The sequence below is a fragment of the Lissotriton vulgaris genome, chromosome 1_1 (genome assembly GCF_964263255.1).
Source record: "Lissotriton vulgaris chromosome 1_1, aLisVul1.2, whole genome shotgun sequence".
NCBI lineage: Eukaryota > Metazoa > Chordata > Amphibia > Caudata > Salamandridae > Lissotriton > Lissotriton vulgaris.
Genome location: NC_141685.1, coordinates 1193149508 through 1193169141, shown reverse-complemented (window position 1 = coordinate 1193169141; position 19634 = coordinate 1193149508). Strand labels below are relative to the sequence as shown.

General features: G+C 49.5%; 1 protein-coding gene across 1 annotated transcript in view; it reads right to left on the bottom strand.

Moving 5' to 3' along the window:
* The window catches only part of LOC147748891 (myomegalin-like), a 1575921-nt gene that overhangs the window by 796426 nt on the left and 759861 nt on the right, over nucleotides 1-19634 (bottom strand). The window contains exons 16-17 of the mRNA XM_086928761.1: nucleotides 18011-18096; nucleotides 12614-12730 (exon numbers count right to left, since the gene is read on the bottom strand). Of these exons, the coding sequence (XP_086784887.1) occupies nucleotides 12614-12730; nucleotides 18011-18096 (203 nt within the window). The remainder of the gene's footprint in view (nucleotides 1-12613; nucleotides 12731-18010; nucleotides 18097-19634) is intronic.

Sequence of the window (19634 nt, the reverse complement as noted above, 5' to 3'; positions counted from 1 at the left end):
TTGGGGTCGGCAACCACATCGGCCGCCGGGGACGACACCTGAAGGGATGGCGCCGGCGAGGTCGTAAGGTCGACCGGCGGGGTCCCGGATCCGGAGCCGGATCCAGCGAGGTCGCGCGGCGCCGGGACCGAAGTCGCCAGCGGCGCCGGGCCCGAAGCACCCGACGTCGTCGGGGCCGAAGCGCCCGACCCGGAAGGACCTCCAGACGGAGCCGATCGGCCCGAAGGCGCCACGGGAACCGACTGAGGAGGGAGGGCCCTCATGGCCATGAGGTACCTCTCGACCTCCTCCTGCGACGCGCCGTGCCCAGGGACCCGAAGGTGTGGGGCAGGCGGCGACGCTTGCGACTCCCGCGGAGCCGCGTGGGCGGTGTCGCCCGAGTCCCCGGCCGCATCGAGCGAGCGTCGGGGCGGGTCGGAGGACCGATGGTGTCGCTCCGACCTCTCATGCCTCTTACCTGAGGACTTGGAACCAGACGATCGGTGTCCACTTCCGGAACGTCGATGACTCCGACCTCGCGACCTGTCCCTCGACCTCCCGTGGGACCGGGACCGGGACCTGGAGCGGCGCGGGGCCGAGTGCCTCAGCTCGAGACGCTTGCGGGACCGCTCCCGCCTAGCCTTCGACGTCAGGGCCCGGCAGTCGACGCAGGTTCGATCGTCGTGGTCGAGGCCTAAGCACTTCAGGCACCGGCGATGGGGGTCCGTGACCGACATGAGTCGGCCGCACTTCGTACAAGGCTTGAACCCGGGCATCCCTGGCACCGATAGTCGAGACAGTCGACTAAAAGAGATCAAAAAGGATCAAAAACTTTTCAGTCAAAAAGTGACTGGGGGTAGAGCTTCTTCCGGATCTGCGCTAGCTGGCGCGGAAAAAAGAAGAACTGACGTCAGCGCGCATGAGCGCCGTCTAAGTACTCCGACGACGTCATCCCGGCGCTCACGACGCCGACGACGGACGCGGAGCCGCAGACGACGCCTACCAGCGCGCAGGGGTATTGCTACGCAAAAGTTTCCGGATCCAGTCTGACGCCTGGGGATATTCTAAGGTAAGGAATCTATCACTAACGTGTCTCTTTCAGATTCTACTCCGCATAACATGTCTGGGTGCATTTAACTATCCATCTGGCAATGCCTGAACTGGATAGATCCTTCCCTTAGTGGGGATTGGAGAAAGCAACCAACGGTTGTTGCATCTTTCTAAATGGTCTGGTTCTATCAACGTAATACATAAGGGCTTATTTTACATCCAAAGTATGGAGAGTCCGTTTTGCAACTGAATCAGACTGTGGGGAAAAACAGGAAGGTCAATGGATTGATTAAGGTGGAAATGAGAGACTACCTTAGGTAGGAATTTGGAGTTTGTGCGGAGGGCAACCCTATCACTATGTACTTTGAAGATAAGTTCTTCCAGGGTTAATGCCTGAAGCTCACTGACACACCTGAGTGAGGTGACAGCAACTAGAAATGCCACCTTTCAAGAGAGGAACTGAAGGGGTCAGGTGTAGAGGGGCTCAAATGGAGGACCCATGAGTCATGTGAGTACAATGTTGTGACTCTGTGAGAGTGCCAGTGGAATCTGGGGAGGAATGGCCCTTTTGAGACACATCATGAAAGCTTTCATGACCATTATCCTGAAGAGAGAGATGTGATGTCTATTCTAAGGTATGCACCCACAGTGGCTAGATGTAAAAGTATGGAGGTAAAGGCTAGCCTAGAAACCTGAAAGTGAACTAAGTAACAGACAATGTCTTGCACTGGAGCTTTCAATATAAAATCAGTGAGCACTCGAGCAGAGTCTTGAACCAGGGCTGGCGAGCCCACGTGGGTGCCACCAGGATGAGCGTGAGTGAGAAGAGGAAAAGCGTAGGCAAATTTCCATGACCAGTTCATCCATAACTGAACTTTGGGTGTGGAAACCTCGAAGCAAAGTTTGTGCATTTTGTATTTTCCGCTGTTGTGAACAGGTCTATCTGTGAACACCCCTATCTGTGAAAGTAACAGAGGAGGACTTGCAGGTGGAGTTCCCACTTGTGGACTTGTTGTTACATCCTGCTGAGGAGGTAAGCAAAATGGTTGTCCATTTCCGGAAGGTATTCTGTTAAATACATTTTGTGGCAGAGAGAAATGCTCTGGGATAGTCAAGACAGCTGTGGTGAGCGGGTCCCCCCTTGTTTCTGAAGGTAATACCTGGCTGTCATATTGTCCATTCCGCCAACAACAACCTTGCCTATCAGGTGCGGTAGGAAAGCCTTCAACGCTATATGAACGGCTAGAAATTACAGGTAGTTGATGTGGAGGCCATGGTACTTGGACTCTCACTGACCATTTACAGTCAGATTCTGTGAGTGTGCTTCCGTTTTAACAATCCTCTGAGTAGCCAGGTCAAGCAAAGGCTGCACCCGGCAAAAGGTGGTTGGTGTTCCACCACTGTAGACAGAAATGAGTGCGGCAGCCGATCAACACTATATTGTCCCAATGACCCTCTGCCTGAGACCACAGTTGTGCTGAACATTGTTGCAACCAACACATGTGAAGCCTGGCATGAAGTACTATGGCAATGCAGGAGGCCATCATGCCAATGATGTGCATGACTTTTCTGACTGTGAGTTGTTGATTTGGCTAGAACAAAGGAAGCAGTGCCTAAAAAGACTGGATCCTGGCAGGATTTGGATAGGATATGCCTACCTCTGAGTTGAGAATAGCCCTTAGGTGGGGCTAGAATTGCAGGGGGTTGGAGATGGGATTTTGTGGTGCTGACGGTAAACCCTAAGCGATGATGCTGATCTATTGTGAGATCTATTGTGACCTGTGTGTGTTCGCTACACAGCTGGCGGGTGGCACTTTTGATAAGCCAATCATCCATGGATGCCTTGCCTGCGCAGGGGTACAGCACCACTGTAAGGCATTTGTTGAACACATGAGGTGCAGTAGTGACCCCAAAGGGGAGCACTTTGCATTGGTAATGTTTACTGATGACCACAAATCTGAGATACTAGAGAGTCGGCGGATGTATTGGTGTGTGCAAATAGGCATCCTTTAGGCCAAGCGAGACCAAAAAGTCTACTTGCTGGAGAAGCGTAATGACATCCTGAAGGGTTACCATGTGAAAATGCACTGACAGGATGTATTCGTTTAGAGGCCTCATGTCTAGAATGGGGCTGAGGGACCAGACTTTCTTATGTATTAGGAAGTACACGGAGTAATCTCCTGTACCCTACTGATGGGAAGGGATGGGTTCTATAGCACCTTTAAGGAGGAGGGATTTGGCCTCCCCCTTCAGCAGACTATGATGTTCTGGTGAGAGTCTGTTTGCGAGCTGGAATGGTGGGAGAAATTGAAGTGAGCTCCAGACAATAACCATATTGGATAATGTCCAACACCCACTGGTACTGAGGTGATGGTTTGCTATGTGGGCAATGCATCTGTTGTGTGGACAGGGTAAGAAGAGGCTAGTTAGGGCTTGGTGGCGGGTGTAGCTCCCGTTGGGGAACTACTCTTTCCTCTGGAATTATTATCTCCATAGGACCCTCTAAAATATCCCCTCTGAGAGAACTGCTGGCCCTGGGCGCGCTGATAGTACATGGAGCTTTAGGAAGTGGTGGTGTTCGAGTCTCCACGGTAAGGGGTGCAGCAAAAGGAGCTGCAGCCAGAAGGTTTTTGCAGTGCCATGATCACTTTGGCTGTATTTGTATTCTCTTTGACATTTTCTAAAGCTTGGTCCACCTGTGGACCAAAGATTTGCTCCCCATCAAAAGACATGTTCAGAACGTTCTGCAGAACGTCCGGCTTAAAGCCCGAGATATGGAGCCATGCGTGTCTACAGAGAATAATGATTTTATGATTTACCCCTCTGGCAGCGATGTCGGCTGCATCTAGGGCACAGCGGATAGAAGTGTTCGATATGAGCTTGCCCTCAGAAACTATCTCCTGGCCTCTTTTATGATGCTCTTCAGTTAGATATTGGAGGAGCTCCTCCATTTTGTCCCATTAGGCCAAATCGTATTGTGCAAAAAGGACAACAGAATTAGCTATGCACCAGTGATTGGACGATTGCATGGCCACCCGGTTTCCTGACGCATCTAAGCATTAGCTTTAGTTTTCCGTGGCAGGGCACGCCTGGTGGCCTGGGAGTTGGCTTGCTATGGGCAGTGGTCATTACCAAAGAGTTGATCAGGAGCTCACTGCGAATGTAGATGGGGTTAGAAGGGGAGGCTTTATATTTTTTAACCACTCTAGAATTTATGACCCTAACCCGGACAGCGTCTCCAAAAATGTCAGAAGTGTGACATAACATGCCCGTGAGCATGGGGAGATACTGAGAGGAGAGGTGAGTCGAGGAGAGGGTTTCGAAGAGGAGGTCCTCCTTTAAGATCTCAGTGTGGAGTTCCACTTTGTGAAAGCAGGTGGCCCTACTGATTAGTTCCTTAAAGGATGTGGAATCATCCAGAGTGGAAGGGCGGGCCAAGTAAAGGTCAAGGTCTGTGTCCTTTAAAGGGTCTACATCATAGAAGTTCCATGGATCACCCTGTGAGGGAGTGTCAAATGTGTTGCTACCTGCCATCCGACCACCCTTTCCAGAGTGTGGAGACCCTTGAGGTATGATGTCAAGAGGGTCCCTTGGAGAAGCATTTGGTGAGAGCGAAGGCTGGGGCTGAAGAGCAGGGCGAGGTGATGGTGGTGTAAGGGGAGGGGCTTGTAGCCTTATCTGCTTTCCTGCGTTGTTTAGCTGGAATCAGAATGTCCAAGGCCTCCACGAAGGACAACTGATGTTTCGAGGGTGGATCGCTAGGGTCCGAAGGGGGTGGAAGGATGCAACCCATGTGGGGATGAATAACCAGGTGTTTCGGCCTTGAGTCGAGCTGCTGCTCTTGCAGCTTAATAGAGAATTGGCTCTAATTCGTAGGGGTCAGACTTTTACTGGTCGACACCAAAGTTTTAGACTCCGAGGGTGTCTTTGGTTTTGGCACCGAGGATCTGGTTGGTGCCGAGGCAGATGTGGTTGTGCCGAGGGTCAGCTAAGTGTCGGTATTGAGGTGGCTAACTCCGAAGCAGTCGGTCTCAAAGGCTTCTTTGGCGCCACGTCGGAGCTGAGCGGGGAGTCGAAAGTGGTCTGTCAGAGTCAAACATGGCCCAAAGGCAGTTGCGGACAGAAAACCGGACTCTTTGGTTCCTGAGTGGCTGAATGCCCTTTGGCTGAAGGCTGCTCGAGGACAGCGTGGTGTTGAGGTGGAGGGGTGCCATTCTTATGGACTGCAGCGCTGGCGAAAGGTCCTCGGTCTCCAGTCGAAGTCAGAAATCTCTCCGGGGGAGAAAGCCTCTCCATCCGCAGCTGGCAGTTGTGGGTGTTGATGTGCGATTTGGAGCGGAAGGAGTGGCAAGCGTTGCAGGCGGCCTTGTTGTGTTCCAGCAACAAACACAGATTGCATACCTGATGGAGATCGATCCAAGGATATTTTGCATGGCAGCCAGGACAATTTCGAAATGACTTCTGTTACATCACCGTCTTGGCATGGTGGAGAAATGCAACATAGAGACGCGAGCAGGCCTCGACTAGAAAAGCCCAGGAGGGGCAGCGGTCGACCTGGACCCAGCTCGAGTGAAGTAGCCAGACACTGACCAGCGATATAAAGAACAGGAGATACAATCGTAATACAATACCGACGGAGAGAATGAACCGTGTGAACCGAAAAGAGCACAGCGATGGTGGCGCCACGGAGCACATGTCCAAAAGGGACGGCTGGAAAAAAACTTTCTAACAATGGAGTTGATGATCATGTGCATTATTGCTAAGAAGGATTAGTCACAGTTTGCCCTCACCTAAGTGTGCATGGTACATGCAATCCACATTTTGCACTCCCCACAGTGTTTTCACTGAGGGGAGCGCAAATTGTGGACTGCTTGTACCATGATGCAAAGTAGCAAACTTCTCTGGGATATGATGTAGTGTTCGACCACACCCCTTTCCCTGCTCAAATTGATTTTCATGACCTCCTCCACCGTTTATCACATGTTCCTAATGAACAAGTTACTTACCTTTGGTAACGATATATCTGTAAGAAACAGTAGTTAGTATTAGATTCCTTACCTTAGAATATCCCCAGGCGTCAGACATGATCCGGAAATTTTTGCGTAGCAGTACCCTTGCGCGTCGGTAGGCGTCGTCTGCCGCTCCGCGTCCGTCATCGGCGTCGTGGGCGCCGTGATGACGTCGTCGGAGTACTTAGACGGCGCCTCCGCGTGTTGACGTCAGTTCTTAGACACAGCTTTTCCGCGCCAGAAACACACAGCCATGTTAAAAATCAACACTGGTGCCATTGAAACTAGGGCCCTGAAAGGGGATGACCTTAACCCTAGATATCGGTTCGCAGAACGGGGAGGATGGGTGGGGACGGTAAGGAATCTAATACTAACTACTGTTTCTTACAGATATATAGTTACCGAAGGCAAGTAACTTGTTCATCTGAAAGAAACAAGTTAGTATTAGATTCCTTACCTTAGAATAGATACCCCAGCAATTCCAACCCCGGTGGTGGGTCTGCGAACCAATAATCACACCAGAAAGTCCTGGAGGATGGAACGGCCAAAGAAGCCATCCCTCTGGACTTGGCTGTCCAGGCAGTAGTGTCTTGCAAACGGGTGCAGCGAGGCCCACGTAGCTGCCTGATAAATGTCCTGCAAGGGGACTCCCCGACCCAGGGCAGTAATAGCCGCCGTGGCCCGAGTGGAATGGGCCCTCAGCCCAACAGGAGATTCCTTCTTTGCCAAGGAGTAACAAGCCTTGATACACAAGACGACACACCGAGAGATGGTCCGCTTATGTACCGCCCTTCACTTCTTAGCGCCCACGTAACCAACAAAGAGTTAGTCATCCACCCGGAACTGGCGTGTGCGATCCAGATAGAATGAGAGCACACGTTTTGGGTCCAGACGGTGGGCCGCTCTTCCTCCTTTGAGGGATGCGGAGGCGGAAAGAAGGTGGGCAAGGTGATAGACTGCCCGATGTGGAAGGCCTTGACAACCTTGGGCAGGAAAGAGGGTCTTGTCCGCAACACAACCTTGTCCGGATGGACAGAAAGGAAAGGAGGTTTGGATGAAAGAGCCTGGAGCTCACTCACTCACCTGGCAGAGGTGATGGCAACCAGGAAAGCAGTCTTCAGAGTAAGAAGGCTGAGAGGACAGTTGTGAAGTGGCTCAAAGGGAGCGCACATCAGATAGGTAAGAACCAGGTTCAAGTTCCACTGAGGCATCACGAAAGGAATAGGTGGAAACGTGTGTGTGATGCCTTTCAGAAAACGAGTTACAATAGGGGATTTGAACAAAGAAGGTTGATCAGGCAGCCTTAAAAAGGCTGAAAGGGCAGAAAGCTAGCCCTTGATAGTGCCCAGAGCAGAGCCCTGCTGGGCAAGAGATAGAAGGAAGAGGAGAACCTCAGAAAGAGGGACAGAGAGAGGATCCACAGCCTTTGCTGTGCACCATGCCACAAATCTGTTCCACCTGCAGGCGTATACCGACTTTGTGGAGGGATGCCTGGCTGCCAGAATGACATTACGGACTTCAGGAGGCAAGTCAAATGGCCTCAACTGTCGCCGCTCAATCTCCAAGCATGGAGGTGGAGACTGGACAGGTTCGGGTGGAGGACCGTCCCCTGCTGCTGCGACAGAAGGTCCTCCTGAAGAGGCAGACGAACCAGGGGATCGACTGACATACTGAGTAGCTCGGGATACCAGTAATTTCGTGCCCAGTCCGGAGCCACAAGGATGACTTGTGCCCATCGTGTCTGATCTTCTTCAGCACTCTGGGCAGAAGTGGTATAGGCAGAAAGACCTACAACAGACCGCAACTCCACTCGTGACGAAAAGCGTCTCCGCGCGAGTGTCGCCTTGGAAATTCCAACGCGCAGAACTGATGACATTGCGTGTTCTCTTCTGTGGCAAATAGATCTAACCAAGGCTATCCCAACTGCAGAAAGAGACCTCGCGCCACGTCCGAGTTCAGACGCCATTGGTGGTCCATCATGCACCGGCGGCTGAGTTTGTCCACCCTGGCGTTCAGAGAACCTGCCAGGTGTCGAACCACCAGGGTCACACCCTGATGTTCCAGCCACTGCCAGAGGCGCAGAGCCTCCTGGCATAGGGTCCACGACCCCACCCCGCCCTGTTTGTTGCAGTACCACATGGCGGTGGTGTTGTCCGTGAACACCTGCACTACACTCCCCCTGACAGAGGGGAGGAATGCCTTCAGTGCTAGACGAATTGCCCGCAGCTCCTAAAGGTTGATATGGAGCCGGGACTCCGCCGGAGACCAGAGGCCTCTGATCTCCGCCTCTCCCATGTGGCCTCCCCAGCCCTGGAGGGACGCGTCCGTCACAACCACATGCTCCGGTTGGGGAAGGGAGAGGGATCTGCCGCTGACCCAATCGCGGCCCGTTATCCACCACTGCAGCTGTCTCGCAGTGCCCTCCGAGATCAGGACATGGTCGGATAGGTTGCCCTGGTGCTGGGCCCACTGAAACTTCAGGTCCCAGTGCAGAGCCCGCATCCGCCACCGGGCGTGATGCACCAGAAGGATGCAGGAGGCCATCAGCCCCAGAAGCCGCAGCGTCAACCTGAATAAAAACCCGGGATAGAGGCTAAAAGAGTGGAATCAGAGCCTGAATATCCCGGACCCGCTGTTCAGGTGGATAAACCCGATACTGCACAGAGTCGAGAACCGCTCCGATGAAGAGGAGCTTCTGAGAGGGGCACAGGTTTGACTTCGGCACATTGATGGAAAACCCCAGCTGGTGCAGGATGTCTGCCGTAGTCTGGAGGTGGCTGACGACTGTCTGGGGCGAGCCCACCTTCAACAACCAGTCGTCGAGCTAGGGGAAGACTGAAACCCCTAACCTGCGCAGATGAGCTGCGACCACCGCTATCACCTTCGTGAACACCCGTGGGGTGCTGGTAAGGCGAAGGGGAGCACGGTAAACTGAAAGTGCAACGCTACCATCCAGTCTCCTGGGTCCAGGGCCGCTAGGACCTAAGCCAGTTTTAGCATTTTGAACTTCTCCTTCCGGAGGAAGCCGTTGACGTTCCTTAGATCCAAGATAGGGCGTAGGCCCCCTTTGCCCTTCTTGGGTACCAGAAAGTAGTGGGAGTAGCAACCACACCCTACTTCTGGCCCACAAAAGTGCTCGATGGCCCCTTGGCCAAGATGTCCGTAACTTCCTCCTGCAGAAGTCGCAAATGATCCCCTGATACGCGGTGGTATTGCGGTGGCATGGCTTGAGGGGTCTCCTCGAAGAGGAGGGAGTAGCCCCTTCGAAAGATTTGCAGCACCCAACTGTCCGATGTAACAGTGCGCCAGTGGTGGAGGTGATGGCGAACCCAGCCCCCCACTGGCGTCACATGGGCCTGAAAGCACAGATTAGTAGGGTTTTGAGGCGGATGCTGCGGTGGAAGGTGTGGACTGACCTCGCCGTTGTCCCCGCCACGGCAGTTTCCACGGCCGCCACCGCGTTGGATGTTAGTCTGCGGTGCGTGGTTGGCAGCACGTGTGGGGGCGCCCCTTCCTTGGCCACGAAAGGAGCAGAAGGCACCCGTTTGCTGACGCTGGGCGAGAGGCCCAATGACCTGGCCGTAGCCCTGGAGTCCTTAAAGCGCTCAAGCGCATGGTCTGCCTTGTCGCCAAAAAGGCGACGGCCATCAAACGGCATGTCCACGAGTGTATTCTGGACATCGGCAGAAAAGTTGGCGGACCTCAACCAGGCGTGGCGACGAATCGCCACCGTCGTAGCCATCGCTCTACCCAGTGAGTCGGTGGTATCCAGCCCACACCGGATAAAATACCGTGCCGCATCCCGGCCTTCCACAAGGGCCTGTCCGAGTTTGGCCAGTACCTCCAACGGGCACTGTGGCAGCACTTCAGCGACCGTGTCCCACAGAGAGTGGGTGCAGCGGCCCAAGAGACATGCGGTGTTGGAAGACCGCAGTCCCAGACTCAGGGAGGAGAATACCTTCTTGCCGTACTGCTCATAGCTCTTGGATTCCCTGTCCGGCGGAGCCGACGGGAATGCGGTCTGGGAATTGGAGGCCTGGATGACCAGGCTCTCGGGTGGGGTGGGTGGACAGGAAACATGGGTCGCCCGGGGCCGGGCGGTGGCGTCTGGCCACGTTCCTAACTACAGGCGAACCTGTAGCCGGCCTGGACTAAGTGCCCAAAAGAACATCAGTCAAGGCCTCATTAAACTGCAGCAGAGGCTCAGCCGAGCATGATTGCGGTTTAAGGACCTCAGTGAGCAGGTTAGTCCTCACAGCCGCGACGGAGAGCTCAAGGCCCAAGGCCTTGGCTGCCCGCGTCAACACCCACTGTAGGTTGCCCCCTCCTCCGAAGCCTTGGTAGGATGCGAGACAAAACCAGTGTCTGGCAAGGTGTCCAGACCACTGGCATCCCCAAGTCCACCTGTCCAGTCCTCCTGGGACTGACACTCACGTGTCAGAGGGTCTTCAGACCCCTCCCAATACTCCTCATCACCCATCCCCTGATAATCAGGGTTGTCAAAAGATGGGGCCGGCTCGTTGAAGTAAAACTCCCCAAGCGGCGTAAAAAGCGGCGTCCAGCGGCGCCGTTCCGACGCCGGAACCGGATCGAGGGAGGCATCGGGGAAGGCGCCGCCAGAGGACGGCGCCGGAGGTGACACCTGGGGGACAGGCGCCGGTGAGGACGTGAGGTCAACCGATGACGACCCGGATCCAGAAGCGGATCCAGTGGGGCCCTGTGGCGCCAGACCCGAAGGCGCCAGCGGCGTCGGGCCGAAGCACGCAACGGCGTCGGGCCGAAGCACCCAACCCGCTAGGGCCCCAAGACGGGTCCGCTGGGCCCGAAGGCGCCGCGGAGCCCGTCGGAGGAGCGAGGGACCTCATGGCCATGAGGAAGCGCTCGATCTCCTCCGGTGTCAGGTGCCGCCCAGGACCGGAGGGTGTGGGGCAGGCCGCGACACCCGCAACTCCGAAGGAGACGCGTGGGCGGTGTCACCCGAACCCCCGGCCGCATCGCGCGAGCGTGGGGGGTAGTCGGAAGAGCGATGACGTCTCTTCGACTTCTTGTGCTTACCTGACGACTTCGACCCGGAGGAGTGATGTCGACTCCGAGAGCTCTGATGGCTCCGACCCCGCGACCAATCCCTCGACCTCCGTCCGGACCGGGACCTCTCGTGGCGCGGGCCGACTGCCGGAGTTCGAGCCGCTTGCGTGACCGCTCCCGCATAGCTTTCGAAGTCAGGGCCCGGCAGTCGGAGCAGGTCTTGTCGTCGTGGTCGATGCTGAGACACTGGAGACACCGACGGTGATGGTCGGTGACCGACATCAGTCGGTCGCAATCCTCACAAGGCTTGAAACCTGGCATCCCTATCGGTACCGTTCCGGAGTGGAAGACTCAAGAAAAATTATCAAAAGGGATCGTAAAAAGTTTAGTAAAAAAATGACTAAGGTACCACTTTTTCCGGATCTGCGCTGCTGGCGCGTAGAAAAGAAGAACTGACGTCAGCACGCGGAGGCGGCGTCTAAGTACTGCGACGACATCATCACGGTGCCCACGACGCCGACGACGGACGGGTAGCCGCAGACGACGCTATCGACGCGCAAGGGTACTGCTACGCAAACATTTCCGGATCCAGTCTGATGCCTGGGGATATTCTAAGGTAAGGAATCTAATACTAACCTGTTTCTTTCAGATGTTTACTTTTTGTAAAAAATTGTATTCCGGCACAATGATTAAACTTCATCCTGCCCGAGCCGGAGAGTACGGCCCGGGTGCAGAGAGTACCTGCAGACTTAAAGATACAACTCATAAATAACCTCTGTGAATACCAAAAGATGTAAAGATAGACTTTTGTCTCAGATTGTCTTTGTGAATTGGGTCCAGCATGTCTATCTACTGCCACACCTGCCTTGAACATTTTTTTTCCAGCCATGCATGCTTTTTAAAAAAAGTTTTTATTGTATTTTTACTGTAGATAAATCACCACTGACAGTACAGTCCAACTTACCATTCACAGTACATATTAAATGTTGGATCATTTGTCGACCTACATGTCGTAAACACACTATACTTAAAACAACAACAATGCAACCTTTAACTAGGTCCTTAGATGCCTGCCCCCATCTTTGCTTTCTCAGTATTGCTTACAATTCTCTTTCGGCCACTGTGGTGGCCACACGTACCCCAACCATGCATGCTTCACCCGCATTACTAAACTTAGCACCCCATTAAATTTATCAGCACTGAAAAGAATAGTAAAGGATTAGTTCCATTTATTAATTCATTAAAGAGACAGAGTCGAAATGGTCTCAGAGTGGCCTATGAACACTACTTTTAAATAGGAAGGTTTTATTGTTGAACTCAAAATTATGATAAAGTGTTTCTATTTTCTTCTTTTTAAGTAAGCGAAAGTGATTTCCCTGCGGACAGCTATTTTTTCCCAACCAAGTGGCCAAACCAACCAACTCAGGAATGAGATGTCTTTTTAATACAATACCATTATTTTATGAAATCAGTAATCCATGATCAACTTCTTTATACTTGAAAAGAGACATTAGATGTGTAGCAGTGGGATGGGTTTAAAGTTGTCCAACCTTTATGAGTTCCTCTTTAATCTGGACACTCCTAGTCAGTGACTCCACGTCTGCTGCCTGTACCTGCAGCTCTTCATTCTGTTTGGTAACAAGAGTCCGCAAACTGGAGAGCTCCATCTATGAAAAAAGACAGAATTTTGAGAACGTACAACAAAGGAAAAAAAGAGTTCACATTTACTGTCAGAGGAAAGAGTGGGTAGGAATCAAGTTAAAAGTGATCAAACATTTTAGCTACCAGCATTTGTTTTTGCCATGCCTAAATGAAAATGTTAGTTTCCTTTGGTAACGCTTTTTACTGGGTTAGACTATCTAGCCACAGATTACTTACCTTTTAATATTCAACAGGCATCAGACTGGAGTTGGACATTGTTGATTTAGGGTGCTAGAAGTATCACCTATGGGTTCTGGTTGATAATAATTATCAGCAAGGTAAGGATAGACTTTTTCATTGCTGAAATATTGGACATCTTTCTTTAATTTGTCCATTTTTCTCTTAAGCAGATAGTCACTGTAGGATTGCATTTCTTGTTCCATATCTTGTAATTTTTTTACTGCGCCATCTACCGCTGTGTTGTTTTTAAGTTTGAGTTCAAGGTCAGCTATTTCTTGTAGTAGAGTTTCGACTAGATGTTTAGCAGTTTCTACTATCAACATCATGAGGTCCCTCGAACATCTGTTTGCTATGAGGGACCATCTTTCTAGAAATCTTCTTATTTGTACAAATAGACCCGGGATGTTCCTAACTCTTAGGCCTTGGGGGATGACTCCTGCTTGTAGGTATTTGAGCATGAAATGACCATGGAGTTCTATTCTTTTGGTTTTTTTCTTAAGAGCTAGCAGCTGTTGATAATCGGTATTTTGTAAGTTAGTACTGATTGGGTTTTCTGTAGAAGCTAACTCTCCTACCATAGATGCAAAATCCTCATCTGAGAACGCAAAGGTAAGTAGTTTATCCATAATGGTAAAAGAAAAAGTCTGTGGCTGGCTGGGAGGTAGGGAGGGAAAGGAGAGGAGAGGAAAGGAGTGGAGTGGTGGGCATGGAATGGGCCAGATGGTGTAACGAAGACAGGAAAAATGGTGACAAACAAAATATATAGAACCCTGGTGGGGACAAGGGTTAGCACAGACACTTATACATTAACATACTATACTGAATTAAACTAAACTAAACCCCCGCACAGACAGGCTGTGGAGATAATGTGTGTACAAAAAAGAGGGTATCCCCGACTAGAGTTCCTAATTCGGGATAAATCAAACAATTGAGAATACGGTAAATTAGGAACAGGTTGTATTATTGACTTAGACTGACATTAGACAACAGTACATATATTTTAACCCAAATTTTTGGTACAAAATTATTTGTTCTTTATTAAATCATGTTAAGTTTTAAAAAGATATACAGTGATCTTTGGATATATATGAAGAACTTTCTACATATATAACATACTGTAAATTCCAATTTGTGGATGTTTAAAGTGCATTACAGTAATCGTTTAAAACATGGCTATAGGTTACAGTGTACATGATTTACGTATTTTTTCCAGGATAAACCAGCGTATGTCATTTGGGTTATGTTTTGACTCGATGTAATGTTTAACTAATGGTGCTTGCAGTCTGCCCGTACGTATGGCTGATCTGTGTTCAGACAAACGGGTGGACATCATGCGGGCTGTTTCGCCTATGTATCCCATGCCGCAGGGGCATACCAGTAGCTATACTACATTTGTGGTTTTACAGTTAGTTAGTGTTTGGGATCGCAGGGATTTTTTGTTAAACATCCATTCTTTGGTCTCTATGGCAGTCACAGGCAGTGCAGGAAAGGCATTTGAAATTGCCTACTACCGGGGTCATGCCAGTGAGAGAACGTTGAGTTGGAAGATTATTTCTTTGTTCCATTCTAGATCGGACAACTAAGTCTTTGAGGTTTTTGTTTTTTCTATACGCAAAGACAGGTTTGGGCAGCTGGTTTTCCCTGGCTTTCGTGGCATTCAGAATGTGCCAGTTAGTGAAAATTATTTGTTGAAGTTTGGCGTTCATTGTTGAATGGCTTGTCACAAAGACTAGTTTGGGGTTTGGTTCTTTGATGCAGGGTGTTAATAGATGTTGTCTATCAAAGAACCTGGCTCTTTTATATGCATCACGGACTAGTCTTTTCGGGTATCCTCGAGATACAAATTTATTTTGCATCTCGGTTGCTCTCTTATCAAAGTCCGTTAGTGAGGAACAGTTCCTTCGGACTCGAAGGAATTGGCCAAAAGGGATACTGGATTTTTGAGATTTAGGGTGATAACTGGTATAGTGTAGAAGTGTGTTGCGAGCGGTGGGCTTCACAAACAAATCTACATTCAGGCAGTTGTTAGTGCTGATTATGTTGATATCTAAGAATTCTACCCGCGTTTGGCTGGATGTGGCTGTAAGGTGTATGTTTTCATCACATAAGTTAAGCCAGGATACGAAGCTGGAAAGGGGGGTAGTTTCTGAGGTCCAAATAAAGAAAATGTCATCTATAAAGCGAGCCCATGATGTGACAGACTCGCTAAAGGGGGCAACTTCATTGTATATGAATAGAGATTCATATTTAGCCATATATATATTGGCTATTGTGGGTGCACATGATGCCCCCATGCTTACCCCTTTTGTCTGCTGGAAGAGGGACCCATTAAAGTCAAAGGTGTTCTCTGATAAGACTATTGCCAAACAGTCAAGAATGAAAGCTTTGGGACAATCTATTGTGTAGGTGTCGATGAACCAGGAGACAGCAGAAATTGCTCCTGATTGAGGAATGTTTGAGTAAAGGGCCTCTATATCCATAGTGACCATCCATTGTGTGTCTGAGTTGAAAGATAATGATTCTACAGTGTTTATGATATCTCTGGTATCTTTGATATGTGAGGGAATCTTAAAGATGTGTGGTCTGAGAATAGTATCAATGTATTTGGATAGAGGCTCAGTTATGGACCCAATGGTGGTAACTATGGGTCTGTATGGGGGATCCTCGCTGTTCTTGTGGATCTTGGGAACCCCATATATTGCTGCCATTTTGGGTTGGTGGACATTTAAAAATTTCCATTCTTGTTCACAAATGACGTCATCATTTAATGCCTTGGTGGTTAATGCTAGAATGGCAGTCTGGACTTTTTTGGTAGGGTCTTTCTTGATTGGAATGTAGTGATTTGGGTCATTGAGAAGTTTTTCCATATTTGATATATATTGTGTGGTGTCAAGCACCACGATTCCTCCACCTTTGTCGCAACATTTGATGGTAATGTCTTTATTTGATTTAAGGGCTTTTAACGCTTGATGTTCCTCATGTGAAATGTTATAGTTGGGGGTTTGGTATATATTTCGTGGCAGCAGTGAGTTTATTGAGCACTACATGTTCAAATATCGCTATTTCTGGGGCTACCTGTTCCAATGTTGGTAAAAATGTGGATACCAGTTTAAGGCCAGATAAGTTATTTGTAGTTTCTGTATTCTGATTAGCATTTTCAAAGAAGTTTTGGAGTCTTACCTTCCTAAAAAAGTTCATCAAGTCTTTGAAAAGTTCAAACTTATTGATGGTGCAATGAGGGACAAAGGAAAGCCCTTTGGTTAGAAGTTTTTCAGTCTCAGAATTCAATAAGGTGTACCTTAAATTGAAAATGGGGATTTCCTCTAGTCGCGCCAGTATTGTGCATGTCGGGTCACTAAATACTGGTTGGGGTACATGGTAGACGCCTCTTGGTAGTTTTGAGGTGGAGGGTAAGCATGCATCAATGGTACAGGATATAGTTGGTTGGGGGGAGGGGGGAGGATAGTGTTGATTCTGTTGTTGAAAATTGCCTCTGTGGCGGGACTGGTATCTGGGTTTCCAACGTCCTTGTGGATTCCCGCGCCTGGATAAAAAAGGCCTGTTGCCTCTGGCGCATCCCCCTCTTTGATGGGATCCTGAGTCATTGTCACTATTGTTACTTTCGTTGTCAGATCCAGAGGTGTTGGAAAAGGTGGTTATTTTCTTAGGGATAGTCTGTTGATTTAGGGTGCTAGAAGTATCACCTATGGGTTCTGGTTGATAATAATTATCAGCAAGGTAAGGATAGACTTTTTCATTGCTGAAATATTGGACATCTTTCTTTAATTTGTCAATTTTTCTCTTAAGCAGATAGTCACTGTAGGATTGCATTTCTTGTTCCATATCTTGTAATTTTTTTACTGCGTCATCTACCGCTGTGTTGTTTTTAAGTTTGAGTTCAAGGTCAGCTATTTCTTGTAGTAGAGTTTCGACTAGATGTTTAGCAGTTTCTACTATCAACATCATGAGGTCCCTCGAACATCTGTTTGCTATGAGGGACCATCTTTCTAGAAATCTTCTTATTTGTACAAATAGACCCGGGATGTTCCTAACTCTTAGGCCTTGGGGGATGACTCCTGCTTGTAGGTATTTGAGCATGAAATGACCATGGAGTTCTATTCTTTTGGTTTTTTTCTTAAGAGCTAGTAGCTGTTGATAATCAGTATTTTGTAAGTTAGTACTGATTGGGTTTTCTGTAGAAGCTAACTCTCCTACCATAGATGCAAAATCCTCATCTGAGAACCCAAAGGTAAGTAGTTTATCCATAATGGTAAAAGAAAAAGTCTGTGGCTGGCTGGGAGGTAGGGAGGGAAAGGAAAGGAAAGGAGAGGAGAGGAAAGGAGTGGAGTGGTGGGTATGGAATGGGCCAGATGGTGTAACGAAGACAGGAAAAATGGTGACAAACAAAATATATAGAACCCTGGTGGGGACAAGGGTTAGCACAGACACTTATACATTAACATACTATACTGAATTAAACTAAACTAAACCCCCGCACAGACAGGCTGTGGAGATAATGTGTGTACAAAAAAGAGGGTATCCCCGACTAGAGTTCCTAATTCGGGATAAATCAAACAATTGAGAATACAGTAAATTAGGAACAGGTTGAATTATGGACTTAGACTGACATTAGGCAACAGTAAATATATTTTAACCCAAATTTTTGGTACAAAATTATTTGTTCTTTATTAAATCATGTTAAGTTTTAAAAAGATATACAGTGATCTTTGGATATATATGAAGAACTTTCCACAAATTGGAATTTACAGTATGTTATATATGTAGAAACTTCTCACACTCATATAATGGTTAAACAAAAAAAAACGAGTAGAGGAAGCACAGAAGCCTGCTACTCAAAGAGATGGTAAAGAGGCAATGCTCCATAGGAGGGACAAACACAAGACAGACAGACTGAAACAAGCAAAGCTATCAAGAGAAAGCAAGTAAATTAGCGGCCTTCATCCCCCGTTCATGTTCTAGTAAGCCCACAATATTCCTTTCACAGCCAGACACATTGCACTGTCTGATAGTCTCAACATAAGGACTGTGGAACCATTGATACTCACTTTGGCTTCTCTTTCCTTCCTGGACACAAGTTGAAACTCTTCCTTAACATTTGCAAGCTCCTTCTCAAGTTCCTTCTGCAACTCATCTAAGATACAAAACGTAACGTACAAGTTTAGAAATGAAATAACAAAATGTGCTCAAACACAGCTATCTACACTATTGGACCAAATATGTTAGTATTGAACTCTGAAAGGCACAATATAGGAACACACACTATAACATAAGATATAAATATGCTTTGGACGGCATAAAATGGCCTGGATAATCTTTGCATCGCAGGGTTAACGTACAAATGTAGTCAAGAATTTAGAAAACAGGCCAACAACAATGCAGAGGCGATGTCTTGCTGCAAAGCTCTGGCATGGCCTAACTTAGGGGCCTAATAGGATGGTGGACGGACCTGCGTCCGTCCGCCACCCCAGAGGAGGAGGGACCGTCCACAGGGGCAGTGGCGGTCCCTCCGTGCTAATTAGGATGTGACCGCCACCCTGGCGGTCCCGTCCTGTATTTTTAACATTGCGGCGGGTGCTGCTTGAAACAGCACACGCCGCAATGTTAAAAAATGCATGTTTACCTTTGCATGCATGAAGCTGCAGGCACCGCGTGGTGCCTGCCGCTTCGTGCACGCAAAGGCAGGGGGGTACCATAGGTACCCCCCATGTGCACCCCCCACCCCCTTCTCCCCTGGGGGCCCGCAATGGGGGCCCGAAGAAAACACTGTATGACTTTCCACAGCGGAAATGCCGCTGTGGAAAGGCATAGGAGCACCGCCATCCTAATATGGCTGGCGGTGTCTGATAGACACCGCCAGCCATGTTAGAGCTTTTCCGCCGTGGACGGAAGGCGACCGCAGCGGAAAAGCGGCGGACTGAAAAAAGATGCCCCAGCCATCCTAATTTGGCGGGGGGTCTTTTCTCAGTCCGCAGCAGATATTCCGCATCCTCCGGGACGGCGGTGGCTTCCGCCGGCCCGGAGGATGCAGATTATCCGCTATCATAATCGGCCCCTTAATCCGGAACTAATTCGCCATCCAGAGCCCATCCAACCCCCCTCAAAACACACCTCCTACAAATCATAGGGGTGAGATAAGTATCACAGCACTGTCGCATGACTGAAGCGCGGCCCAAGTCACAGCAAGAGGACTTTTGAGGGAGACAAGGAGCTGTATCAAAAGGACAGCCTCCGTCTTCCGAGGCTAGAAACTCCGGAGAGAGCGCTGAATCTTCGCTGCCACAGGCGCAACCCAAGAATGCCCTAATAGCATCCAGACAGGTCTGGGATTAAGACAGAGGGGGTCCTGCGGTGCATGCTAGTAGATTGGGGTGCAAACCATCATCTGTGAAGAGCTGTCCCTGCCCCCAAGAGACAATAAAGGGTACAGGAGCAAAAAGATAGGAACACTCCCCGGGGTCGGGCTGCTGACGTGAGAGTAATGGTCCCAGCCTAACTAGGGAAGGAGAAGGGCCTGGGTCTTCCACCATCCTCCCCCCTCTTCCTACCTTGTCAAGACATGGATCGGCGTCAGGAAGGATAGAAAGGAACAGCCGGAAGGGACAAATTAGGGAGATGAGGGCCTAGATGTGAGGAGGCAGCCTCGAGCTGGAGCCCAGAAACCACCAAAAC